The sequence below is a fragment of the Salarias fasciatus genome, chromosome 12, assembly GCF_902148845.1.
Source record: "Salarias fasciatus chromosome 12, fSalaFa1.1, whole genome shotgun sequence".
Taxonomy (NCBI): Eukaryota; Metazoa; Chordata; class Actinopteri; order Blenniiformes; family Blenniidae; genus Salarias; species Salarias fasciatus.
This window is the reverse complement of record NC_043756.1, coordinates 27,590,693-27,618,408: the sequence shown is the minus strand read 5'-3', so window position 1 is coordinate 27,618,408 and position 27,716 is coordinate 27,590,693. Positions and strand designations below refer to the sequence as shown.

Here is a 27,716-nt window from a genome sequence, read left to right as displayed (position 1 = left end):
AATTAGCATTGACTAGCAAAATCCTGCATACGGCACCTTTAAGCTATAGCTGACTGCTAACCTGAGCATAATGAGATCTGAGCTTACTGTTTCAAATCTGTCTGAATTTGAACATTGAGATGTTTTAAATTATTTTATTTGACCACCAGGTGGATCCAAACCACAAATATTAAATACATTTTTTAAAGCACAAATATGCATTAAAAAAGTACTATTTCTAAATTATGATTTACCAATTTAAAGGGAAGCCAGAGCTCTGGATCTCCTCTTCTTATTTTCTTCAGACTGCCTCATTTCCTATTTCACCAGTTAAATGAAAGAATTTTATTTTTTTAATTCAAATATAATTTTGTTTCTGACTCAATACGACGTGGTGTGATTGTGCTCTTGAAATGCAATCATTCAAAGCAGATAAATTCATAAAGTAGCACTTCAGGAATGTTGTGGATTGTGATGGGCTGACTGCTCCAAACCTTCACCTCCACCTTCCAGAGCTTCTCTAGGGGAACAACTCCATCCTCACTCATTTGTCCTGACAGGTTAGGAGCCTGAACATGGTGTTCAAAGTTCTTTGGAAAACTTTATCATTTGGCTGCAAAATTGTGTGAACAAACAAACTAAAGCAAATCTGTTTAAAATCCAGCAAACACGGTTTTGTTTTATTTTCTTAACTGATTGATTTCGGCCTGCCAATACAAGCTCTTTGCCTGTGGCCTGGCAGACTCTTGAGTTTTAGACCCCTCTCTGCTTTACAATGTAGTCTTTACTTCCACCAATGTGCCACCAGGGGGAGCTATAGTAACAATTATAATGTACGTGCATGTGCATTCACATAAGTAAAACACGTAAGAGTATTCTCCTCCATCAAAACAGAAGAAAAAAATACCACAGAAATAGGCTTTGTGTGCCTAAGTACAATTAAAATGTCATTTTTATCTTTTTCATAGTATGTAAGATGATCTATCTATCTATCTATCTATCTATCTATCTATCTATCTAATAAACACTACCAACATTTCGCATTTATTTGATCACCTGATCTACAAAACAGATAGTTTCTTGGAAAAAAAAAGCATAATATTTATTCCTGAACAATGTTGTTACAGCAAAAAATCTGCTAATTAAACCAAAACTATTTAGAAAAACCAATGAAAACCTGTATGTAATTTAGTTTATTTAAGTATTATATTTTATTGCATGTACATTCGCTCCGTCAATAGATTATTTAATTCATGATTTATTTGAGTAAATATTCTCAAACTCCACTGATTTGAACCATGATTTATTTTGTGCGCGCGCGGGCGGGACACCGTTTAGCACGGGCTCAAATTTCTCCATAACACCCGGCCGGCCTCGCGCTCTGTGGGCGGAGCGACACCCACGGACGCTCGTGAGAGCTGCTTCCAGGACAACACGGTGCAACATGCATTTGCTCCAGAGAGGCTGAGAGAGGCTGCAGCAAGAAGAAAAAACTCTGAATAAACTCAAGAAAACAGTTTAAAAACAGAGAAGATCGAGCGACGCACGAGGCTTCCTGCCGCGGGGATGTGATGGAAAGAGTTTGACTTTAAAAAGTCTGCCTGCTTTCAACAAGCTGCACGGGAAGGGAAGCTGCAGGAGTGCGTGTGAGTACGTTTCACCTGCTTTCTTTTCTTATCCAGTCCGTTACACACGCGCTTCTGCGGGGCTGCTCAATCTGAGGCTGGAGGACCAAACCTGGACCAGATCGACTCGGTCAGCAGGTCGTTTCAGCATATGTAAAGGTCACGAGATAACCTCAGGTCAAATCAGTGGGACAAAACAACAGCAATCTGCAACAATCTACAACCTTTACATGATAATCTGCAATAGAATACTTGATTAAGTACTTAGAGATTGTAAAACCACTGTTACATACAGCCGGTTTGTAAAAGACAAAAAAAAAAAAAAAAAAAAAAAAAAAAAAAACAGCCTGAAGGAAATGAGTCCTGCAGCCAGAGATGACAGCAACAGGTCTAAATCTTAAATATAATATATTTTAAAGTCACAGACTCAGACATTACTAAAACAATAACAACATGTAACTGTGTCTACTGTTCAAAATAGAGATGACAACACTTTCTAAGATATGATATGAAAGGTTTAGTCATTGAGGAGCTGCAGAGTCCTGATGGTACAGAAACTGACTAATTTCACATGCTAGATGAAGAAAACTCTAATGACCTTCCTGATTGTTGTTTTTTTCTCATTCTGTAGTTAAATTGGGGTTGTTTTGTACCATTGAACTTTAAAATATGATATACTGTATTTTTAAAGTTGATATTAGTTCATACTATGCGTTTCAGCAGTTATTGCAACTTTGAGATTTTCTACAACTGTTGTGAAATCAGTGAGTTGAACAAATCTGATGAGAAGAATTTAAGTCTATTTTTTGTTAATGTTGGGGTTGCAGGGTTCAATGTTACTTCATCTAATTGCAAAGAGTTTGAATGCATGCAGAGGTGATTCCACCATGTGGTGCAAAGCAGTATTACGAGTTGATACATTTTATGTGTTCTTATTTCACATGTTAAATGTATAAAACCTTTTGGAGCAACTTCCAGATTACTGGTTTCCCCCCATTCTCTTGATAATTTTGTAACATTTAAAATTTGATACATTTTACACTCAAAGCTGATAATATTACTGAAAGATACAATGTATTGGGTGAATGTTTAATGTTACAAATAACCTCAATTATGGATTCAGTCATTTAAGCTGCCTGCATGATTGCATCAGACAACACAACAATGTAAATATTCACTTTATATATTTTAGAGGGCACAATTACTGATAGGATTACATATTTCTTGAAAGTTAATCTTTTAGGTTCAATTCTCAGGGTCAGTAAATGCTTGAATCTTGCAGATTTTTCCTTTCGGGGCACTAATTTTGGTTTGACTGCAGAATATCTGACTGTGGTTCAGAGGTATGCTGCGTCTTGTCGTGTTTTCTCCGCTCGTCAGTCGTGTCGTCTGCTCGTCGCCTTGGTGTTGTTCCTGCATGTCATCCTGTTTTGTGCTTGGGCTCATTTGTTGTTGCATGTGGTGTGGTTTTTTTCCCCTCCTCAGCTTCTGCTCAGAGGACCGCCGGCTCTGCTCCACGCCCACAAGATGCACATGATAGCTTATTAAATCAATGGAGTAAGTACCCAGATACTTTTTAACACCCTCCTCACACGCTGTGTTGCATTTTGGACCCTGAACGCACCATGAGAAAACCCAACTGTGTGTCTAGAATGAGATGTACAGTGTTCATCAGAAAAGCTTGTGTGTGCAAAAGTAAATATCCACCTTTGTTACAAATTCAATGGTTTCTTCAAATTCTTACAATTTGCTTGGTGTTTTGGCCAAATTGGAACCTCTTGAGGGCTGGTATTGGCCAGCGATCCCTATGTTTGACACACCTCACTTAGAAAATACAACCTGTTGAATAAAGTAACAGACTGAGACATCAGTGATGCTGTCCGGGTGTAAAAAAGCCCACAATGAAACAGTGACAAGACAAGTTTTAGGACATTTCACTACATTTTGCACCAGCAGGTTTCATTAAAATGGTCTCTCTGTTGAGATTGTTGTCAATTTCAGTCATAATTGTTTGATTTTGTGAAGATATTCACATTTTCATCATGTTTACTCACACCAGAGAAAACCTTTAGTTTGAATTTAAAGGTTATGATTGTACGATACCATTTTGAAAGTAAAGATGAGCGCATTTCCAGGTCCCTGTAGGTGTGTGTGTGTGTGTGTGTGTGTGTGCAGGTGAGTCTGCTGTGCAGGGTTTGTGTTGAGCTCTGCATTGTTCTGGAATAGAAAGACTTGAGCTCAGCATGCAGCGGCGGGAGCAGAGGGACGTGTCCTCTAACCTTCCCTCGGAGCTCGCTCGTCCTGCAGCTTTCTGCTGGAGCGCTCCTTCTCGCCTCAGGGCCTGTTTCAGTGATGCTTTTAGACTGAAGACGGATTCATCAGACTGATTTTGACAGGAGTAAATTGGGCCAAATTTATAAATTCAAACTGTTACCGTGACACATGGGAGGATTTCTAATTTCAGTTCACAGGTTGAGTTTCAGGCGTGAAGTGTTCGTTGCTCTGGGTTGTTTCCATGCTGATGGAAAGGTCAAAATTTATGGACTGTTTTTTTTTTTTTTTCCCCCAAGTTCGGCGTGGCTGCTCAGCTAGCAGCTTCATATCTACACAGCTTTGAATCTGGTTCTTAGCAGACCATCTGTGTCGTGGATGAGAGTTTGGATTACTGTGCATGCTTGTTGTGGGAGTCTGGACAGTGTAGAGATGGATGGATGGATGGATGGATGGATGGAGGGGAATCCTCCTTTCACTTGATATGGGGATTTGAGGAGGGATTCTCTCTCACACAGACCATCAGCACTGTAGAAAACTAAGCCTCCTCCTCGCAGATGGTGAAATCTGAGAATAATCTCTCTGATAAATCCTGCAAACTTAACGTCTCCCTCTTCGATGAACCGCTTCTTGATTTTCTGTCTTTAGGATTTGAGAAGTTTTGAGAGGTTGAAGCTCCGGACTCTAAACGCGTAACGACGTTCATGAATCGGTGGTGGTGCTCACTCAGGTCAACTTTAACCCGAACGCTGCCGCTCGGCTTCAGTGGTGGGAGGCAGCAGAGAAGGAACAGAGCAACGCTGAGCCGCTTCTGCATTTCCTACGACCTCCAACACCGTTTACAGCCCACTCGACCATCTCACACAAAGTGGCACGTTGTTCTCAAGCAGGGTTTTTGTTTTTTTTTCTCGGCTGTTAAAGTGCAGAGCCGAGCATCTCTGTGTCTCTGCGGTCTGGGTGTCACTCTGTTGTGCAATCAGAAAATCTGTAGTGTTTGTCCGGGTGCCGTGCAGAAACACAGAGACAAGAGAACGCAGGCCGATATGGTGAGACTCTCCAGTTCCCAGATGGCCTGGATGCATTTTTAAAAAGAGCTTTTTCTGCTGTTGTTTACAGCCGTGAACCGGTTCTTCAGTGAAGTGCTCACAGAGCTGCTCTTCATCAGAGGAAATGACTTTGCTAATGCTAACGGTAGCAAAACAGTAGCTCTACTGTAGCTCTTCCCAGTTGAGGCAGCTGTTTCAGTTAAAGCTCGTGTCCGGAGTTTCCGTTCGTTTCCAAAGTATGTATAATTTTTCAACAGAGCTTCAATGTGTCAGTCTGGTTCGATACTACAATATAATATTAGCATAAAGCAATATAAAAATTTATTTATGAGCCCCGCCTTTGTCTCATAGACCCCCATGTTATCCGAAAAAGCGCCGGTCAGCTTCAGCCAATAGATTTCGAGCTTCCGCATTCTCGTGTTGTCAATCAAAGTGTGGAGCAGCCAGAGAGCACGGCCGCTCGCCCAGGCAGAGGTGAGTTAGCTACGCAGCAGCCGCTGCGCTTACCTCGGATATATCCACTGTCTGCTGAACATCCACCGTACACAGCTAAACATGGAGGATGCTGTAGGACTCAGAGGCTCTCATTTTCACCTGACGGATAACAGCGTGCACAATTAAAGGGGCGTGGCTAAGTCGTTCATGAAAGCAGAGGGAGGGCGGAACCTCGAGACATTGGATTAAAAAAAAACCTCTCTCGTTCAAAACTCCGGACACGAGCTTTAATGCTAACTCAATCAGAGAGACAGCAGCACTACAGCTCTTTTCATCCTCAAATGAACTTGAGTTCATTGAAAAGTAGCAAAGATGCTCTTCACTGGAAATGAAAGCTTTTCATGGTTTTTGCTGAAACCGTCCAGAGAGCAGGACCGCGATGCCGTGGCTTCAGAAACATGCTAATGTTGCTTCCAACGGGACACCTCGTCACTTTAGGATTAATGAAACACTTCTCCTCAACTGAACAGGAAATAAGGAAGGAAACCTCGGCTCTACAGCAGTGTTTCTCCTGACAGGAACATTGTTTCAGCTAATGCTACCATGAAGAGCTGATGGGCAACGTGTGACAGAGACAGCAGCTCTGCGATCTCTGTTTTAACAAAACATGTAATCCAGCTTCTGTCATTTCTAATGCACGATTGCCAAGCTAGCAGCAGCATTGCAATGGGTTCACACGTTATTCTGCAGAAACCACAGAGGAAGAGGCATGCTGGAAAAACCCCTGTTCTTTAGCTTTTGTTGTTTACAGCTGTGAACATGGGTTGAGGTTTTCTGTAGATGTGCGATCCTTTTACAGACCTCCCCGAGTGCAGAAGCAGATACTGGTGTCTCATGAAAGAGGCTGCAGGATATTCAGTTTCAGCGCCGCAGCTCCAGGCACAAAAACTATAGTAATGCATGATTTTTTTGGCTCACAATACAGCTTGCAAACAATTAGATTTAATGATCCACTTTTCTAGTGTCTGCTCTGATTTCTGGATTGGAAACACCTCTGCAAGCCGCTCTCGGTGTTTGAGCGCTCCTATTTTAAGATGTCATATCAATACACAGGGACTCGTACAGTGTTGGTGTTTCCACTGCTGTTCTGGTGCTCAGCAGAAACATGCATGCCTCATCTCCACATCTTGCTCCAAAATACGGAGGAAAGAAACACATTCTCAGTTTCATTTTGAGTTTTTTAGTTTTTGAGGGGATGTGAAAATAACAGGAAATAAATAAATCCTGAATACATGAGCGCTCTCTTCTCCACCTGTAATTTGTCAACAGCCTCTTCACATGTCACGTCCAAAATACCCTTAAGTCCGTTTCTGCGTCCATGACGTCTTCTTCATGAAGCTCGGTTTACAACAACAGCCACATTACGACTTCACCGTGGTATTTGGAGGTGTACCGCAGGGCACTTAGCCAGGAACACATGACTTTCTCGGATGTCCTGACGATTTGGACTTTGAACGTCGGTGCATGACCAACCGGTGCTCCTCCAAGTCATCCTGCTGGACTCTGAAGTGCAGCAGTATGGAGGAGAGCTGTTAGTAAGCAGCCTGGTTGACCACAGGAGCAGCGTCCAGGTTAAAAAGGCAGAAAACTAGTGTAAGTTGATCTGGAGCTCGGTAAACGAATCCAGCCAGTGAGGTCAGTGGAGCGGAAAGACACAGAAGAAGAAATGTATAATGTATCATTTCCTGAGTGACGAGGCTTCGCTTTCAGAAAAATAAAAACCTCCTCTGGAGTGTTTCTTTACAAGCATTCGGGAACTGGACGAGCTATCGCTGCTAGCATCAGCTTAGGGGTATTTGTTTATGCTGCCATGAGAAGCTGCTCTTCACTGCAGTTAGCAGGACAGAGAAACAGCAGTCGGAGTGTGACAGTAACTAATCCCATCATGTTAAAAAGTAGCAGTGTTGCCGTTTCTGCTAATGCTAAACCCAACAACGTGCGAGCAGGACTGAGACAAACGCCAACTTTATAACCATTTTCAATCTGCAGCTCACCTAAATTGAATAAAATGTTGGTACTCCAGACAGAACAGCTTCTACGAATGTTATTGGGGAGCTCAGAAAGCCTGAAAGAGAGACAGCAGCTCTGCAACTCTGAGTATTTTCACCAATGACAATAACCTTATTAACTGTAAACGCTTTACTCAGTTGTCTACTGATTGCGCTGCGCAGATAATGGATCCCCAGCTAGCGTATATATTAGCCAATCGCACAAATCACACAAAAGCGCTTTACATAGCAGCTGGTGAGTTCGTCCATTTAATATTGAATGGAAAGACACAGGAGAGAATGGAAACATTTGTCACTGCATTTTGAAGCAGAATACAAAGTTTAAAATTGGTGTGATGTTGAGATTTTACTTATTTTTTGAAATATTACATTTTCATGCACATATTCCATTTATTGGCACTTAAACATTTGAATTTGTGGATGTTTGAGCATTATTGTGGTCTGACTCCTCCAGTTTCCAGCCCAGCCCTGAATTTGCTTATCTACTATGAATAAGGCTTTATAGCATCTAATACTTCCTCATATCCATACTCGGTTTATTATTGGAGAGTAGATAAAGGTTAGTACTTGTACTTGCACTCGTCTTTTAAAGTGTGCTAACAGCGTATGCCTACCTATAAGTGCTTGATCTGTAACTGGAAGACGCCACCATGGAGCCTCTGCTGGGTTTGGTCCAGCTCCTCTATTGATCTGATTTCTATCGGTGTTTCCTCCCGATGGAGGCAGCGCTGTGGAAAATCCACCCAGCTCCCAGCGGCCAGAGCGGCTCTGCTGTAATGATCATCTGTAAGAAACTGTCATGGCTGGAGTCGTATGCAATAATGTCCAATAACCTGATCATTTAGCCTAATAGTGTGCATCCTTAATGAGTGAATATGACAAGCATAACATCCTCTTTTGATCAGCAAACATTTAAAATGCTATTCAGGGTATTAACTTATTAAATTATTGGCAAAATGCAATAGTTGTTGGCTTAAATATTTTATTACACCACTCGCAGTTATTACATTATTGGTTTTATTCCGTTATAATGGCCGTAATGATTATGTTGTTAGTTCCTCCAGGGCTGTTGGGCAGACTATCGCTCTGCTGTGGTGCAGTTGAACCTCCAGTTCACATACTTCACGTCTGAAGTCACTGCAGCTCGGAAAATGTTGTTTTCCTGCTGAATTGTGACTTTAATCTGAACTCTGCACTTAAACCCAAAGTTTTCCAGCTCCTGACTACTCCTGTTCATCACAAACCGCACTAACGTACAGATACAGACTTGAGTTGGGCAAAAACAGGAAGACGAGGGCCTTGAAGTCACGAAATGATCTGAGAAAACCCCCCACCAGATGCACTGTAATCTAAAACCTCAGCATACATGACTGAGAAATGCTGCATTATCAAGTGGTAACCCAAAAAATATAGAGGAGCTTAATTTACCCAACAGTGCTTCAGAAATTCCAACTAAACGATGAATACATTGTTTTTCCTCAGTGGTTGCATCATCTTTAAATCTCCGACCTCCACCAGAAAGTGCCGTGGCCTTGGTGTTGTGTGTGTGCTCACAGGGTCTGGCTGAGTGCACGTCCTCTGGGAAATGAGTGTGTTATCGAGTTCATTAGCACATGGTAGTGTGAAAATCTGAGCTTTTCCCTCTTTGGCCTCCCGTGAGTCAACGTCCATGACGTTACCTTGCGACATGAATCACCTTGTCTGGAGGGTGACACAGTGCCTCGTGGCTGCTCACAAGTTCGCTGGTGTGGAGTGCGCACACACACACTCACGTTCCTCACATTCGCCGTACTGACAGTTGGATCTCTGGAGAAAAATCTCGCCTCGGTGTGAACTTGTTCTGACTGGTGAACTTTAACGAGCAGCGCTCCTGATCAGCTGCCAGGACGTCAGCGCGGCCTCGACCCAGACTTTACCGTCGATGGCATGTTTGTTCAGACGCAGGTCGACCTCGCAGTGTGCTGCCATACAAGACGTTTCCTGGATTTTTCTGGTTGAACCTTCGTATCCCACATGTGAAAGAACTCGGAGTTTCCACTCGCCCCGGGTCACATGCAAAAGAAGTCAGACCATCCGGATTGCGCCTGGAGCACATTCACTTGATTGGTTCGACTGAAAAACCCTCCAATGAGATTTCTCTCTTTGGAGGTGTAAACACTGCCATCTGAAACCCAGATGCAAATCCAACAAGCTCTGACACAGATCCATTCGTTCAACTTCTATATGGCATCTTAAACCTCCAGGACTGAAGGCGATGCCAGCTGATGTCGGGTAAAGGTATCCTCCAGCCCTGCCGTATGACGGCCACAGAGAAGACATGCTCGCATTCACACCGGCGGGTCATTTAGAGTCGATATGAATAAAACAGGTTGGATACAGTATGTCACAATCATCTGGAACAGTTGAGCCCAACCTGAATTCTAGGATCCTCTCAGGGAAGCTCTGTCGGAGGATTTGCATCCTGCAGAGGAGGAGAGTTACATAACAGTCCCTCTCCTCATTTCCAGCATTGTTCTTTTCCTTTTTTTTTTTTTTTTGCCCAACACACTTGAGAATTTCTTGATTTTTACTGTCTGTCGAGCCAGAACAACAGCCTCTCCTTAACCTTTATGGCGGTGTTGTTTCCCAGATGATTGGAGGTTCAGTGAGTTGCATTCATTGCTTTTCCCTACTTCATCACCCTGATTTGCATGATGCTCTCGGCTGCAGTGGAAATAAAGGGAACAAACAGAGGAAGGTTTTCAGATCACTTCACCTTGCTGTTCCAGCTAGTTTAGTCCAAATGCAACGACAGCCACCAACATTAGACTTTTAATAGAGTCGGACTGCTGAAAACACCTGACTAGAGCTGCAAGTTCGAGATGTCTGAATTGCTAAAATCTTTACACTGATGTATTTCACCCACAAATAGAGGCCTTGGTAATAAGACTGACTGATACAGGCACATAGGAACTCTTAAACTAATCCACTTTACACCTCTGAGCTCTATAAAAACTCCTGTTGAGTGGTCAGGTAGTTAAAATATCACCACATTGATTCCATGAGAGCTCACAGCGCTCTTCTGGAAATTCAGAAACGTCTGTTTCTTAAGAAATGTAAAAGTTTCCAATATGCCATCTGTTTGTATCGTTTAGTTTGAAAATGGTTGGCGTGAACACCTCTTTTCTGTGCTTCGGCTCAGAGCCGGAAACCACACAGTGAGTGTGAACAGAGCCTCATCAGTTGGTTTAAAGTCTTTATAGCAGTGCTGATGTGATTATAGCCTGCCTGCAGATTCTCACTCTGACGTCTAATTGTAGATTTTCTGGCTGGTGAAAGATCACGACAGGCGGTAAACCCCAAGCGCAGCCTTGAGAATGTCCAGAAGCCAACACTTGACGTAACGGGTGGGATCAGCCAGGGTTGGTCTGGACGAAGCTGGTGGAAAAAGAAACAGACGTGGTGGAAAACAGGGCAGAGAGTGGAGCGGACCCATCTGTCATCTGTCATTCATCCATTGATTGACCCATCTGTCATCCATCATGTATCATCTTTTTATTTTTATCTCTGCATCCTGTCATTTATTGATTTGTTCATGTGTTCATTCATTCATGCAAGCGCTTTCCAACTGTCCTGCACTTGCTTCATTAACCATCCATCCATCCATCATCATGTATCCCAGCAACTTCTTGCAGCGAAACAGAATTGAAATGTCTGAATTTTTTTTTTTTTTTATTCTTTCCTGTCTCCGAGTTGAGTTCCCACAGAACAGAAGTGATAGCAGATGAAATGAAGAGCAGTCAGATGACAGAGCTGCACTGTAAGCGTTTCCCTCTGACACAGCCAGGGTTGACAAAGTGCAGCGATTGTTCAGTCCCGAGCCGGACGAACAAACGCGGGCCTGAATAGCCGGGGTTGATTCCCCCGGACTTGATAGACAAAACCCCGCCAATTGTGTTAGCGTGTCAGCGCGCGCTTTCCACCGGCGTCATTGTGAAACAACAAACTGGGAGCGTCTCTGCTGTCACACCGGCCCTCTGCCGCTGGAACTGGGTCAGGACTGCCCACGTAGACCGGTGAGGGAACTCTCACCACAACACAACCTTACACCGGAGTTCTAGCCTGCAGTTGTCACCAAAACCACAGAAGCCATCAGTCAGGTGTAGAGATGCACCATTATCAGTATTTGGTGTCCGGTCCAAGCAATGCTAAACATGATTAAAGTGAGACTTAGTATTGGTGGGGTAATTCCACAGAATGGCTCGAGTTTGAGTCCAGGTTGAGTTGGAGGGCCTTCCTCTGCAGAGTTTGCATGTTCTTCAAGTATTTTTCTTTCCTCCTACATTCACAAAGCATGAAAGTGGTGATTCAGGACGGGCCTGGAGGTGTGACTTGCCCTGTGGTGGACTTGCCCAGAGTGGACCCTGCCGTCACCCTCACTCAGCTGGAATTGGCTGCAGAAGATCAATGACTGGATATATTTTTCAGCCAGAGGTGTCCCCATTGCAGATCGTTCTGTGCTAATGGTGTCGGACTGTTACCGTCTGTCAGAGACCTGTAATGCTACACCAGGCTGGAGTTTTCATCCAGTCAAGTGGAGTAAGAGTACATTTTGCTCTTGTGCATCAACTTAATCCCTTATATGAGGGAGTGAAGGAGCAATATACTGCAGTGGTGTAGAGATTATTCAGGGATTAGCGCAGGGTGAAGTGCGGCCTTGAAATAAAACTCAGGGCTTGATTTTCATACTGAAGTACACATGGAAGCACACACTTCAAATGGTGTAAATGTCTTTACTTCCATGCTTTGGAATGAGTGTTCTTAATTTACTGGCCGAATATCAAGAACTAGAGCAGAGTAGAAGGAAATAGCGGCTGCAGTGTTGCTAATGTTGACGCTGAGAAGGAGGTACAGTGTTTGTGAGTGAAACGGCTCACGGTGTCGCATGGCAGCTCTCAAACATGTCCTCCATGTGCTTCTCGTCCCAATTGAGGCACTGCTACATTATGGACTAAAGGCTTTGTGCAAATCTAACGTTACACCTCGCCGACACAATGCTGAAACCCCATGGGTGAGCGGTCGTCTTGCAGTCAGAAGGTTGGAGGTTTGAGTCCCCATTGCAGGTGCCTCCATTGGTGTGTGAGTGAATGTGTTGTGGACTGGTTGTGATTGGTTGCTTCAGCACTGGTCACACAGTGGAAAAGCGCTCTAGAAGTAAATCATTACTGAGCTGAGGTGATGCTACCATGAAAGGCAGCTGATCCATTCAAGCCAACTAGCGTTAGCCTCGAAACCATGGATTATGGGTAAGTTTGTTAAAACAGCTGCAGGGGAGGGTTTTTGGAACATTTTACTTTATTTTGCACCAGGTTGTTTAACTAAATCCAGCTTTATGTTGAGATTATAGGACTTTTTAGTCAGAATTGTTTGGTTTTGTGATGTTTTCATTATGTTTCCTCAGCGCTACAACAAACAAAAACTTCACAGTTGATTATTATAGCTCTATTTTACCGGTCTGGCCCACTCACACCCTTCTAGAATACATTTTAATTAGGACTTGCATGCAGAAATTTATGAAATTAAGTGAAGAATTAAAGCTTAAAACATATAATCCACAGCTATTTCCCCCCCGTCTGTCACTCCCTCAGTGTGTTTCTCCTGTTTTCAGTCATTCTGTTGTGAGAACCTGACAGAAACCGAACCGACCCTCCATCATGTCTCCCGTTCGAGTTCATTGACGAGCCCGGCCCTGCTTCTATTTTCAGCCCCTGCATTATCCTCCGCCTTTGTTTCGCCCTGAAAAGTGGTCCCGCTTTCTTTCATCCGTGCAGCTAACAAGTGGGAGAGTGAAATTAGACCTTTTGTGAGCTCCTCTTTCATGCGAGGTCGCTTCATACCGTTAAGTGAATAAATTTGCCCTCTTGCTTGTCGCACGCTCCATTGTGTCGGCGTGATCGACTTAGCAGCTGAGTGCAAAGTAAAATATTTAATATGAGTTTGGTGAGATGCTAGAGTAAAGAGGAGAGGTGTGAGCGACATGTGGTGAAACTTGACTCGTTTTAATGTTCTAACATTATAACAGTAGCGTTTGACTTCTAAGAATCAAGAGCTGAATTATTGTGAATAAACCTGAAGTGAAACAAAGAATTATTACCTGACAGTTTCATGAATCCAAAGTTTTAAAAGGCCTGAAAGTAACTGCATCTTTACTAGTTAAGAGTCCCTTCAAACATTGATCTATCATGAAAACGATAAGCTGTCTGTCTGCGTGTCTGTGTGTAATTTGATTCCAAACTCATCCTCAGTGAGCACAGAGTGAGTTTCATGGCGCTTTGCAGTGAGAATAGACAACAGTATTTTTAAGAAGGTGAATTATTAATAAATAATGCTGAAGTGATTCAGATCAGATCCACAAACTGGTATTAAACATTTTGAACACACACTCTTGCCTTCTCATTGGTGTAGTGCATTACGTATGAGTGTGTGTGTATATATACTCCGCTTTAACATATTTGTAACCGTAACCCTAAAACCACACCTCGACCTATAAATACATACAGTATAAAAGTAGTCCCACTAGACACATGCTTCTAGTTTCCAGGGTCCAAAAGAAGAAATACAACAAAATTTTATAAATCTGTATTTGTTTGTAAAAATTATTACATAATCTTTTTTTTTACTTTTTGTCTTCAGTTGATATTTATCTGTAGTAATTCATTTTTGCACCAATAAAAATCAAAATTTACCATGTTTTATGAATGAAATTGTATGAATTTAGTGACCGACCAGCATGAAGGCTGTTAATTTTTTCATAGCAGGTGATTACATGACTCGTTTTCAGAGCGACTGCACTCACATTTGGATTGTTGCCAATTCCCAGAAGTGACCAGAGTGCTTTACAACACATTTACAAAACACACTGATCGTTTAAATAAACAAGGCGTGTAGCGTTGTTTATTACCCACAATTCAACATTTGCTGGGTTCCATGGAATAAATGAGTACTTCACTGAAACCTGACCACATTGTCTAAAAACACATTTAAAGCGTGTTTTCCAGACCGCAGTCGCCACGATTTGCATTTTTGCTGTGGACTCTCTGCAGTTACATAACCACAGATTCCACCGGCAGCATTCAGAGGCCGAACACTTGCGACTTGGTCATTTTTTTTTTGCTTTTGTGCCTTTAGACTTTTGGCCAGTTATCTCTGGAGAGTCAAAGCGCTTCAGGTAGAAAGACGAGGATTATGCAGAGAAGCCCGAGGATCTCTCCAAACGCTGTGATTTATGGGTTAATCACACATTAGCCACAAGTTCTTGTCGAATCACTTCTAACAAGAAGATGTTCGTTTGAAAGAAAGTTTATTGCAGATACACTCGTTGGTGTGTAGTTATTAGAGCAAACGATCTCCTGTCTCAGCAGTCCAACCAAGACGTCTCATGACATGATTTCTAGAAGGTGTTGTCCAGCAACAGTCTGAGGTGAGAGGGCGTTTTCAGCAGGTCTTGGTGGGATGTTTTTGATCTTCTGACTGCGAACCGTAACGGGTTGTTTTTTTTTCCCCACAAAGCATCACAGACGTGTTTTGAAACAGATGTATGTATTGACGGTGGGTGGTTTCATTTGATGGAGATGGCCACACAGTCTGATACCACTTCCATACACTCCAGATCAAACTTAAGACCTGTTCTCCAAATCCAAAATGTTCAGCTTTTATTCTCTTCTATCTGCGCACGGCTGACCGTGCTCCTCCATTACTGTTCAGCTGCTCTGCTGAGAGGAGGGAAATGGTTCAGAAGTATCACACCTTTGCACAGTATCAGACCCATACTTCACACTGGTATCTGTTTTTTCCCCCCATGACTTGAAATTTCATTCAGGTCCTTCAAGATGACACAGTATTACAATAAATTGTTCGAGATTAAATAATTTTAAAGGATATTTTGGGTTATGAGCAGAAGAGAGTCCCATCGCTCTGCGTTTCACTGTTCACTTTGCTGACTGAATTTCTTCTGCACTGATGTTTGAACTTCCTGTTGGAAAAAAACGACTTGATTAATGGAGCTTCACCCTGACCTGTGTGTCCCCCGCCCCCCCAGCCGACATTTCCAGCATGTGTGATGTGGACGTGTCCTCGGAGCCCACCAGCCCCACCCTGTACGGCGAGTCCTCGGACCAGTACTACCATGAGAACCGCTGGCAGAAGCTCCGCACCGCCGTCCGCAAGCTGGAATTCTGGGAAAACTTCAGCGCCGAGCTGATCGGGAGTGGCTTTTTCTCCAAAGTCTACAAGGTTTGTTTATTTCCTATCGTGGCCCCCCCCCCCCTCCACTGCCCTCCGGGGCCACCTACGCGTGAGCTGCCATCAAAGCTGGCTTTGTCCAGAACGCTAATTGGGACATTCCTGTCATTCTGTAATTGGCCCACCAGCTTTGGGGACCTTAGAGTCACCGCTGTCACCCATAGCAGAGACGCTACATCATTCCCAGTGTTACGGTGCTGCTTTGTCTCCAGGAGGAGCTCATTTTAACACACTCAAGCTTTGTCCTTCGTGAAATAATAAAGAAATAGGTCGTCGGATGGTTCCAGTGATTGGGTAAGTCTTGGCACTTGACTATATGAGGCAATTTAAGGTGATTTAAAGGAACAAAGAATTGTTACGTGACAGGAACAGCATTTAAAAAGCAAAAATAAGTACACATATACTCATCTGCATATTTATCTGTAGGCTGCAGTAAAGAGTCAGATAAAATGAATTAGTCAAACCACAGGCTTCACCTATATTGCACATTTCGCGAGACATTCTTAGTCACATTGATCCATTCACACACTCACCCACCAGTAGAGACGGCTGTCTCTTCAGGTGCCAGCACAACTCTGGGAGCGTCTGGAAATTTCCACATTTCTACCCGTTTCAAGCTGAAGTTGACCCATTTAGCTGATTCTGGAGACGGACCAGAGTCGGTGATGCATCAGCATTTGACAAATCGCACATTAATTCCCAGCTTGGGTTCAAATGACAAGATCACGCCGGTGACAGACGCCGCGAGGTAAACAAGAAAATCAGGACGGATGCAGCTGCTGCTGCTGAAACTGAAATCCTCTGGCAATGAGGCCACTTCACTGTCTGCTGTTCATTTACAGATTTAAGCTCCGTTTACCTGACGTTTCAAGTGAAAATGCAGAGTTTTTGCTTTTTCATTTCAGAAAGATTTTGCGCTTACACATTTTGAAAACAATATCGGTTTACCTGGAACTGACAGCAACTCTGAAAATGATGTAGTTTTCATGTAGGGCCACTAGAGGGTGCTGCAGAGAACGATGGGTCTAAACATTAGCGATTGGAGAACATGGATGATAAAGTTGGATTGTTGTTATTGATGACTGTCAACTCTTAAACTACCAGGACCAGGAGAATCTGGACCGAGAGTCCTGACTCTCTGGAGGAAAATATTCTTCTTGTCCATCTACTGAGCATGTGCAGAAGTAGTCATTACTGTACTTTACTACGGGAAAACTTGCGTCTTCTTCGGTTCCACAGAGATGAAGTCATAGCATTTAATTCTACTTTCTGAGCCGTTTTCAGAAAAGAAGGCAAAAGTTATCTGATTTTCGAAGTTCCCTCGTCCGTCTGTTCACATTGTTCTGAATTTTGAACACCGTGCACTCACTCCTTTGTAGTTGCCAGGTTTCCATGACAACGGTTGCATGGATGTTTTTCTGGTGTTTTAGAGTGGACCAATAGAAACCGTGGTCGGCTGATCTGCTCCAGCATTACAGAAGGTTCTGAACTCCTCCTCTCCTCTGTAACCGAACCCTTCCACCCTGCAGGTGATGCACAGCACCACCCGGAAAGTGATGGTGGTCAAGATCTACAAGAACGACGTGGACCAGGACAGCATCGTGCGCGAGATCAGCCTCCTGCAGAAACTCTCCCACCCCAACATCGTCAGGTAGCGTCACACACTCCGCTGTTTAGCCTCCTGAAGTGTGAGGATTTCCCTCGCCGCCGTTCCAGCAGGTTCTGCAGCCTCCCACACCTCACTCTCCTCCTCCTACACCACCGCTCCACAGCCTCGTTTGGTATCAGGGCTTTTTATTTTCTACCACACACTATTCCTGTGCTATGGTGAGCATGAAAAAAAGAGGATTTTAATTGTGAAATTACAATTCAATACACTTCAATCACTCTGTATAGAGAGGCACCGACACCACTTTTTCATAGGACAACCTGCAACTTTTTTTTAATTTCCAAACATTTTTTATTTATTTTTTAATTCTACAATGTTGGATTTTTTTTAAAAAGATACATATAGATATAATTTCAATTATAGAAATATAGAAAACATAAAAAATAATTAATTTTGAAGAAAATAACAGTCAAAACAGCTAAACATTTATTAGGGGGGAAAAGCATTGCAATATTTTTTTTTGTACCAAAAGACTCAAACAAATATAATCAAAAGAAATAAATACGTTCAAGGCAAAGCACAGTCACATACTGTATATTTTTTATATTCCTTTCTTTCTCATTTTTCCTATTTTTTACCCTTTTTTCTTCAACTATTTTTTGTAATTGCTGCTGTAGAAAATATAAACCGAAAATTGGAATTTAAAAAAAAGTTTTTTTAAACAACTTCGTTAAGATTAATTAGGTAGTATTGATAGAATTTAAACCACAAATATAACACTGTTAATGCAACATGACATGACAGAAAATAAACTTTTACTAACATCAGATTTCCAAACTGCTGTTAAAATCTCTTCAGTAATGTTACTGATGAGCACTTGATGATTGCTGCTCTTTTTTTTCTTTTTACAGATATCTGGGGATCTGTGTGAAAGAAGACAAGCTGTATCCCATCTTAGAGGTGAGCTCTGCGCCTTCCTGAGTCACTCAGTGTTTTCTGGCTCCGTTCTGAACAGCAGATTTCACTGATGGGAGCCCAGAGCCTCATGAGAAGTGTTGACTCACGTCTCGGATTGTGTAATCGGAGTTGGAGCTTTTTTTCCCGTTCATTTTACATCATTTTATAACCAGGGGTGCACATAATATTTTTTGTCTTGTTCTCAGGGGAGAACCTTGGGATGTTGGTTGGTCCTCACATTTTTAAATACATTTTTTTCCCACGCCTACCTACAGGAACAACAAAATAGAGGGATGCGTGGACAGTGTTACATACCCTGTTTTAATTTCAACTGAAACAAAAAGAAGCAGTGCAACAGAATGTCTGAAACCTTGTAACTTTCACAAAATATAATGGTGTTTAAAGCTCTGAAAAATAAAAGTGCTCGTGCAGTATCTGCTTTCCATCACTTGAACCAGTGGTTTTCAAATTGTGAAGCGCCTCCCCTGGGGGGCGCCAGAGGGCTTCAGGGGAGGCGCGGCGAGCTTTATGTTCCTGTGCAGCCGTACCCACTGTGCGGGAGTGTAGACTCGGTGCAGTCCGAATGTGTGTTATTTTACTCACAACAGCAGAACATTACACCTGAAAAGAAAGCTCCGAGTGCGCACCGCCCCCCCCCGCCATCCGACACACAGATGCTCACCTTGCTATCCCCAAATCTTGGTACAAAAATGAGCGTTACAATGTTTGATCAGGTACACATTTTTTAATTTGGTAGCGCACCAGTGCACTGCTTATGTGCACCCCTGTTTATAACCCTTTAAAGGTGCATTAAGGAGTTTTTCAACTTTAAAACAACTTATTTTCCACCATAAATATGTTAAAAATATTCATTGATGTGCACAATGTGCCCTGACATATTCATTTTAAGTACCGCTAACAGCGCTAAATTGTCACTTGAAAGTTGCAGTGCCAGTTCGGCACCAGATTTTTTTCGGGGAGAATTAGAGATGATGTGACGTAATGCGCGCTCCCGCTGGCCTGATTTCCTTAAGTTTCGTTTTGTCCGCCATTACTCCATCAGATGCTAAGCAGCAACAAGTGAGCAGTATTGACGATGGATCTTCCAGAAATTAAGAAAAGACCGGCTTCTAGCACTGCCACAGCTCCAGCACAGACCCCACCAGGCAAAAGAAACTTCAATTTTACTTGAGCGCTACTAAAAGAGCGAGGAAGGAGTTCCCCTCTTCCGTGCACGTACATGGACGCAATCCACAGGCACGAGTGTTTCACCAAGCTGCAGTTACGCCCAAGGCCTGCAGGGGTCGTTGTTTCGCATAAAACGTGCAAACTCCTGAATGCACCTTTTAATGTAAAAATTTTCATTTACCTAATTGATATCAAGAAAAGTAAATTCTAAAGTGAACTCATCTGAGAATGACATAAACAGAATGTAAAAATGGGAATTTTTCTTCATTTAAAGTCTTGATTATCTGCGATATCTGTTCCAGATCCAGGCTATAAGTCTCTCTTTAGTGAAATATGCATGTGATGAAAAATCATATGTGGCATTTGTTTTCCATTCCCAGAAATGTTTCTCTTCTTGGAGACATTTATCTTGCTCTGTCGTTAAATACAATTGGAATGGAGGTGTTTTTTGTGGTGCTGTCGCAGTTTTCTGTTGTCATACAGTAACATCTAGTGGCCACAGATTTTATGTACCTGAATGTTTTGTATGAGTTGCATGAGGAGCCAAAAACCAAAAACAAACAAAAAATGAGCAACTTGCATTCTAGAAATTCTGTAAACACTGTCATTTTGTCACAGCATGACTTTTTTTTTTTTTTTTTTTTTTCAAAATTTGCTTTTGTGTTTTTTCAGTACGTGAACGGCGGCTGTCTGGAGGAACTTCTGGCCCGAAAAGACGTTGCTCTGTGCTGGAGGGAAAAGGTGGAGCTGGCCTGCGACATCAGCCGAGGAATGATCTACCTGCACTACAAGAACATTTACCACAGAGACCTCAACTCCAAGGTGACTCCCGTCTGCGTGCCCAGAAACCCGTATACACACACACACACACACACACACACACACACACAGGCTGTCAGAGTCTGCGCTCATCTGTTATGTTTGTAATATAAGTCTTTAAATCTTCATTTACGCAACATTTTCTTATATCGTTCATTACCAGTGAGCATTTCAGGGGAAATGTTCCTTAACCTGAGTCGTTCGGTGAAACCTCCTCCTTTCCTCGTAAAATAGACCAAACTGTGCTTGTGGCGCTGCTTTACGAGGAAATCTTCATCTGTGCTGCAGAACGAGCCCTTGAAGCGCCACACTGGTGCGTGGGCCGTGTTTTCTCTCTCTCTCTCTCTCTCTCTCTCTCTCTCTCTCTCTCTCTCTCTCTCTCTCTCTCTCTCTGTCTCTCTCTCTCTCTCTCTCTCTGTCTCTCTCTCTCTCTCTCCAGTGTGTAGGTGCTGGCTCTCCGGCTCTCCTGGTTGCCAGGCCTCCCAGCACAAGCTGTCAGAAATGCAGGCGAAAGCAGCGCCGCGCTCGCCATTGTCATGCTAATGGCCGGTTGCTCCCCGAGCGGCGTTGCCGCACACACGGCTTGCAGGTCGACCCCGGTGTGAGGAGAGCGGCCTGTTCCCCGGCACGTCAGCCCCGGGCCGCCACCCCCGTTTGGCTCTGGCCCAGTTCTCTCTGTTCACACCGGGGTCAGCACCGACTCACGTCACACTCCGGATGAGGTCGATCCATCCGCCGTGTCGCATCAGTGAGGAACGAACATAACTGATATTGAGATAATGGATGAATCCTTTGGGAATAAATTACATCTAAACTGTCAGTCATGCTGACTAAAATGCAGTTTTTTGATGATTTTACTGATTTTTAAGACTCAAACTGTTATCTTACTCCGGTTTATTTGCCTATAACTAACTTGATTTTGAGTTTTTTACTCACATATATTGATTTTTACAGTTAAACACTTAAGACTTTGAGAACTAGTCAGCAAATAAGCATGACTTCTTTTAAATGCTTTGTAAGTTGGCCAAATAAACATCAGTGATTGGCATTGACCTAGCTCTCACTCTTTGACTTTTAACTGTGGTTTGCTTTATTTCTAATCACTTCTACCATTTTATTAGCATTCTTGACAGTTTGAGTGTAAACAGCAGTGAAATTCTAAGTCCAGTTTCATTCGGTTAGATATTGATATTTGGTTGCAGCTCTGTAGTTCACACACTTTCTTTGACTTTTCTAACTTCAGCTCTGTAATAAGCTATTATCTTTGTTCTCTGTATGTTTCTATTTACACATGACACACATGAATAACTAGTTAACGAAGCCCATGCAGTGAGTTCACTTTCTTCTAGTGCAGCTGTGTATTTCTGTTATTTTAGGTCTTAAATCAGCTTTTTCTTCATCACATTCACTATGTAATTAGTTGAACTGTCAAGCTTTCACGTCAAGCTTTTAAAGGGACTTAAGGCAAGATTTGTGAAAAACTACACATGCATTTCCGGTTTATTCAATGCTAATGGGCCGTGAAGCATTAAAAACCTAAAATAACAGGCCAATCCGCGTATCTGTCTGTTGCCTTATACAGCCTGTGTGCCACAGAATTTGTTGCAGTTCGGGGTCTGAAATTCCTGCACAATCGTGGAGATGCGTGCCGGTCGACAAGCAAAACAAGAATTATATATATTGAAAAATCCTGCGAGATGTTAGAGGAGCCGATCGGCTTAATCTGCACTTTGTCATCTCCACTAGTAGCGGCTTGGCTAAAACAGACATTCATAGACATTTAAAATTACGCACTATAGCTTTAAACTATGTTACTTTGATATAAGCTGTTTAGTTTTAGCTTTGTAAACCGATATATTTCTCTCACTCACCCAGAATTTACATCTTGATATATCTAGTTATTGCTATGTAATCTTGATTGAAGTTCATATTTCTCATGGGAGGAACGCCACTCAGAAAAAACTGAGCCTGTAACATCAAGTCTTACAGAAAATGAACCATACAGAGTTGGAACAGGTCACCACAGGGACGACTGAGGCCATTTGGGGAAGCGGGCTTTGCTGTTTTGACACCGACATTAAGACATTAACAAGTTCCTGACGTCAGTGTCCGAGCTGCACGGATGCCAGAATTACATAACAAAGTCTGCTAGAATTTGTGAAGACGTTTCCACGACTTCAGTTCAAGCTTCGAAAAGAAGCTGTGGGGGAAGGAACGGTAATTATTGTCCCTCTGTACTTGTGAGCGGTTTCCATTTTTGATCCCAAACGGTTGCTTTGCTTGGCGGAGAGGTGAGGGGCCACGGCTAAATTTAGAGCCCCGGTCTGGGACTGGAGCTTCTCCCCCGGGAGGCTTCGTAATGACAGGCCACTGCATGGAAACCAGTCGCTGTGCAATGAGAGCCAGATGGCTGAGACACACACACACACACCCTGAGACTCCTATGGAGAAGATGTGAATTTACATGCATGCAAACTGTCGATTGACCTGGAATCCGCCCACTGTTCTGCCTCTCATCACACCCCACCCAGGAAGTCAGCCAGCCGGGATTCACCGGGTGTGTTTTCCCAGAAAGCAGCAGATCTTTCCAGAGAAAGCAGGTCCGAGTGTCAGTGGCGGGGGTGGAGGCCGGCCTAAGCCTCAACGGGTGCCGCTGGCTCCCCGAGTCTGGAGCTAAATTATTTAGTGTGCTGGAAAGGTGCTGACAGCAGATCCTATTGAGCCTATTGACTCGCTGAGAGACTGTTTGTCTGGTGTACACACACACACACACACACACACACACACACACACACAGAGAGGAGTCAGCCCTGCAGCAGCTAAGCAGCGCCCTCTGCTGGCAGCACTGCCTCATTTCCCCCACCCCCGTGTCCTCCCCTCACAGAACTGTCTGATCCGGGTGACGTCTCGGGGCCGGGAGGCCCTGGTGGCGGACTTCGGCCTGGCCCGGGAGGTGGTGGAGCCGCCGGTGAAGGACCCCGGCAGGAAGCTGTCGCTGGTGGGCTCGGCGTTCTGGATGGCGCCCGAGATGCTGCGGGGGGAGCCGTACGACCGGAAGGTAGCTCTGTTCCCAGTGTGACGTATTTCTTGTAATTTCCCTCAAAAAACAACCATCTTGTAAAGTGTTGTAAAATCTGATCTTGCAGTTTGAAATACAACGACAATAAATCTAAACTCCCAGAGCGAAAGCCTTTGCAGTTGTCACGTTAAATCAAGTGATAAAGTTAAATAACACGTTGAATTTGACGTTTCACTCATTCCAGGTGGATGTTTTCTCCTTTGGGATCGTGTTGTGTGAAATCTTAGCCAGGATCGCTGCAGACCCGGAAATTCTCCCCAGAACGCAGGTACAGCCCGTCTGTAAAGTCACATGATTTTATTTTTCTCACATGGACCGAAACAGAATAACTACAGCCTGATAGGATGTCCTCCACATCTTCACAGCAAAAATACACAAGTTGAGGACGTCAAAAACCGATGAGTGGAAGTGTGACAATAAGGTTTTGCTTTACATGAGCACAAATAAATGTGTTTGAGAAGGGGCCCAAAATAGAGCCCTGAGGTACTCCGCAAAGTATGTTTGATCTGTTTGAAATGCAACAGGTGTACAAATTGATTTTTTGTGTGTGTGTGTGTGCATGTGCGTGTCAGGACTATGGCCTGGATAAGACAGCGTTCAGAGAGCTGGTGACCGACTGTCCTCAGCGGCTCCTGGATTTGGCCGCCAGCTGCTGCATGGTGGGTACACTGCAAGGAGAATGTCAGACAAACTGATGCATATATTTAGACTTTAGCAATTAGTCATCATCAGCATTAGGGATGGGACGAGATCTCATGTCATGAGATCTCGCAAGATCGAAATGCCGCGAGATTTCTCGTCCATGCTTTGAACGAGATTGAGTACATCTATATGCAGGCAGTGACTCTATTAACTGGAATATTGACAGAATAATACATTACATGGTGCACAGCCATGTAAACACGTGCAAAAACACGAATATGCTCATATTCATATTTAAAACCCGGTCGAAAGGGACATGAAATACTGTTCTGTGCATGTTCTATCCGCAAGGAATCTTGGTCTTTTGAGTACACGAACTACTTGTGATACAGTTTAATTGTTACGACGTAAGTAAAATGTGCGGAAACGATCGTTCAGTTCTTCTCTTTTATTGAAAAAACGGTGCGTCGCATCATTGAACATTTTACCACGTCTTGCCGGCTCACACACTTTTTCCAACAACATGCAGAGAGAGCAGCGCCCTTCTTCCTCTGTGGTGTCTGTGTAAAATAAGGTTGAACAGGCAAACAGCACACCTAGTGGAATGAAGTGCAAATGCAGCCATGGCGTCGTCTGTGCGCCGTGGTTTGAATGGGGATAGGCGAACTAGGCGGCCGCCTAGGGCGCAGTGTACGGGGGGAGATTGACGACACAAAACTCATTTCTCCTCAACCTTACAGGTTTCCATCGATTCCTTGTCACCCGGTCATGTTTTGTTCCCGTTGTGTGTTTACGCTGAGGTTTGTGCTCGTGCGGCCCTCAGGTGGAGTCCTTCAGACGGCCGGCCTTCACGGAGCTGCTGGACGAGTTGGGGGAGGTGGCGGAGAGTCTGGAGCCTCCACCGAAGCCCGAGCTGACCACCAGCTGAGCGGACCGCCCAGGAAACCCTGAAACCACGGGCTGTGTGGCGTGTTTGTTACTCGCCGTCCGGACAGACGGACTGAGTTCACAGAAAAACGAGTCCTGGATGTTTCCGTGGCAACCCTTCACTCCTCCATTGAACTCCACTGAGCTGCTGGTCGGGTTGTTTTCTAGTTTTCTCACCAACATTTCTGCTTCGACTCGCTAGCGTACAGACGATCCGTAGGTAGGAGTGAACACACACACACACACACACACACACACACACACACACACACACACACACTTGGTTTCTGTTGTTTCTCATCTGAACAAAAGATGTCTGGGCTTCTTCTGTCCTGGGTTTTTCTCCACATCTTGCGGATCGTCAGGTCTGTGGACTCATTCTCTGCAGGGGCAGAAAAATGACTTGTCTGCATACGTATGGAAAGTGTGTGTGTGTGTGTGTGTGTGTGTGTGTGTGTGTGTGTGTGTGTGTGTGTGTGTGTGTGTGTGTGTGTGTGTGTGTGTGTGTGTGTGTGTGTGTGTGTGTGTGTGTGTGTGTAACAATTTCAACATGTTATCTGTTTAGTGTGCATACTTAAAACCCAATAGGGACCCGTGACTGTCTCCAGTCTCTGCTGTCTCTTCACAGCCTTCAGGGTTCTGCTGTGACTGAATTTTCTGATTTCAGAGATTCGTCACTGCATCTGGGTTTTCTCTGCCCTTCATCAGGGCTGTGTGCCTTTCCTTTCCTCTCAACGGTGCCGCCTGCATGACTCTTAGGTCCTGTTTAAATTTGTTTTTAGGAGACCAAGAATATTGCATTCATGACACATTGCGAAGGCCTTGCCTTTGAATCACAGTAGTAACCTGTCGGTTGGAGGATTTGAACCTGTGAATACTGCTCTCGAACCTAGAAGCCACCACTCATCCAGATTCCTCATGAACACAAAATGAGGTTGTTAAAAATGCTGCAGCTTGTATGCCAGACATGCACAAGCATTACTCTGCGAGCAGATGTGTAGAAAACCATTTTGGTGCGACCTGCCTCTTATGTGCAGTTCTGTGCCTTTAGGAAGCGTTTCCTGTTTGCACCGTCGTCATGGAAACCAGCAGCTAAAAGCTGACGATGTAAAGGAAAGCATCATATAGACCAGGCTGAAGAAACATGACATTAGAGCTCATTGACTGGAGGTATTGAACATTACAGGAACCGGATTGATAAGAGAGAGCCTGGGAGTCTAGACTGAGGGCATTAAAACCCCTGGTGTTAGAAAAGGGGAATGATGCTACTTGTAAAAATCCAGCCGGGTGACGAATGACCTGAGGTGGTGGTGAAGACCCAGACAGAGATGTACAGACACACGTTACACACTTCAGCTTCTTTTAGATTCATACAAAAGTCATTCTGTTGCTGCTCTTCCCCCAAAGTCCTTCAGTCTGCAGATTGGGCCCTACAGGCGCTACAGCAAAAACTCTGAGCAGCAACTAATAAATCACTTTGAGACTTCAGTTTGCATCAGGTTAACAGTTCGTTCACTCATTAATTTCTGAACCATTTGTTTCCACAACGCGACTGTTTCCTTTGAATAACACTGAAGATCTCAGCTTACAATAATAGAAATACAGGCCTTTTAGTGTCTTTTTAGCACAACAGTTGTAGTTCTTAACTGGACTGTGCAGTAAAAATGATTAAAAAGTGATAGTTTTCAGTGTAATATGCAGGTAAATGTTTTTGCTTTGTGCTGTTTTAAGTTGATGGAGTTTGAGCGTGTAAATATTTCAGCTTTTCTTTTTCTCTTTTGCTCACAACTTTTTCTTATTTCTTGTTGAAGTTCAAAATTCACAATGTTCTGGCTTTTTATGTGTTCTTACAGAGATTTTTCAGGCAGCTACAATACAAAATGCATCGGTTTGCTCTCATTCAAACTCATTTTGTTGTGTTTTCGGTGGAAAAAAATTTAAGTAATCAGAACTTTATTTCCACATTTTGCAAACTCATTGAATGAAGACCTTTTCAGTCCTTACATTCCTCCATTTTATTTTCATTTACTCCAATAAACTTTGATAAAGAACGACCACGTGATTGAGTCTGGCTTGCTTGAAATCAAGTGCTATCAGTTTGAATCACACATGTGACATTTTGTCTTGAAACTATTAGAAAATATGAAAAACAATCAACAAATGTTATTACTATGACTGAAAGATATTAATTTCAGATTTTTAGAGTATTTCTACTGAAGCAAATGCTTTTACAGTCATATAATACCACTTCATACCATAAGGTGGTGTTTTGAGCTGCCTCCTTGTCACTTTTGCCCTGATATAAACATTCTTGACTATGTGCAGTCTTCAAACTCTGAAAGAAGCTGTTTAGTTAGTTATAGCAAACTTTCTTTTACTTTGTTGCAGTCAGTATTAATTTAGAATCATCAGTGTTACGTAAATGAAAAACCAAGAAAACCCATCCTCACACAGTTCGACACCCTTCTGGATGAACTGGCCCTAAATCTAAACGATACTCCCGTTTTTGAGTGTGAGCTTTTAGATTGTCCCCAAGTTTTATATCATTTATCTGGATCGTTTATTATTTATTTGGATTATTGATAGGTGAAGGATCCACTTTCACTTCGAAACACTCAGCATGAACAAACCGGCATCTAACTCCTCCAAGTTTCTCACCCAGAAACATCTGTTGCCTTAATGAGTGCTGACCGAAGCAGTCACTTCTTCCAGGCAGCTGTCCACCAGGTTAATTACCAGTCTTTGAAGCAAAGCCTTTTTAGCATAATAGGTGTGAAAAGCAAATGCAAA

At 43.3% G+C, this 27,716-nt stretch overlaps 1 protein-coding gene across 2 annotated transcripts; it reads left to right on the top strand.

Moving 5' to 3' along the window:
* Positions 1 to 1,412: 1,412 nt before the first annotated feature.
* On the top strand, positions 1,413 to 25,080 carry LOC115398537 (dual specificity testis-specific protein kinase 1-like). Of its 2 annotated transcripts, none has more exons than XM_030105351.1 (9): positions 1,413 to 1,625; positions 15,503 to 15,696; positions 17,235 to 17,356; positions 18,226 to 18,274; positions 20,132 to 20,281; positions 23,163 to 23,336; positions 23,542 to 23,625; positions 23,930 to 24,016; positions 24,823 to 25,080. In XM_030105351.1, the coding sequence occupies exons 2-9, from the start codon at positions 15,517 to 15,519 to the stop codon at positions 24,925 to 24,927; spliced, it is 951 nt and encodes a 316-aa protein (XP_029961211.1). In that variant the 5' UTR covers positions 1,413 to 1,625; positions 15,503 to 15,516; the 3' UTR covers positions 24,928 to 25,080. The 2 variants fall into 2 exon arrangements, with proteins under 2 accessions (XP_029961211.1, XP_029961212.1); XM_030105352.1 differs by lacking the exon at positions 1,413 to 1,625 and adding an exon at positions 3,148 to 3,161.
* Positions 25,081 to 27,716: the final 2,636 nt, after the last annotated feature.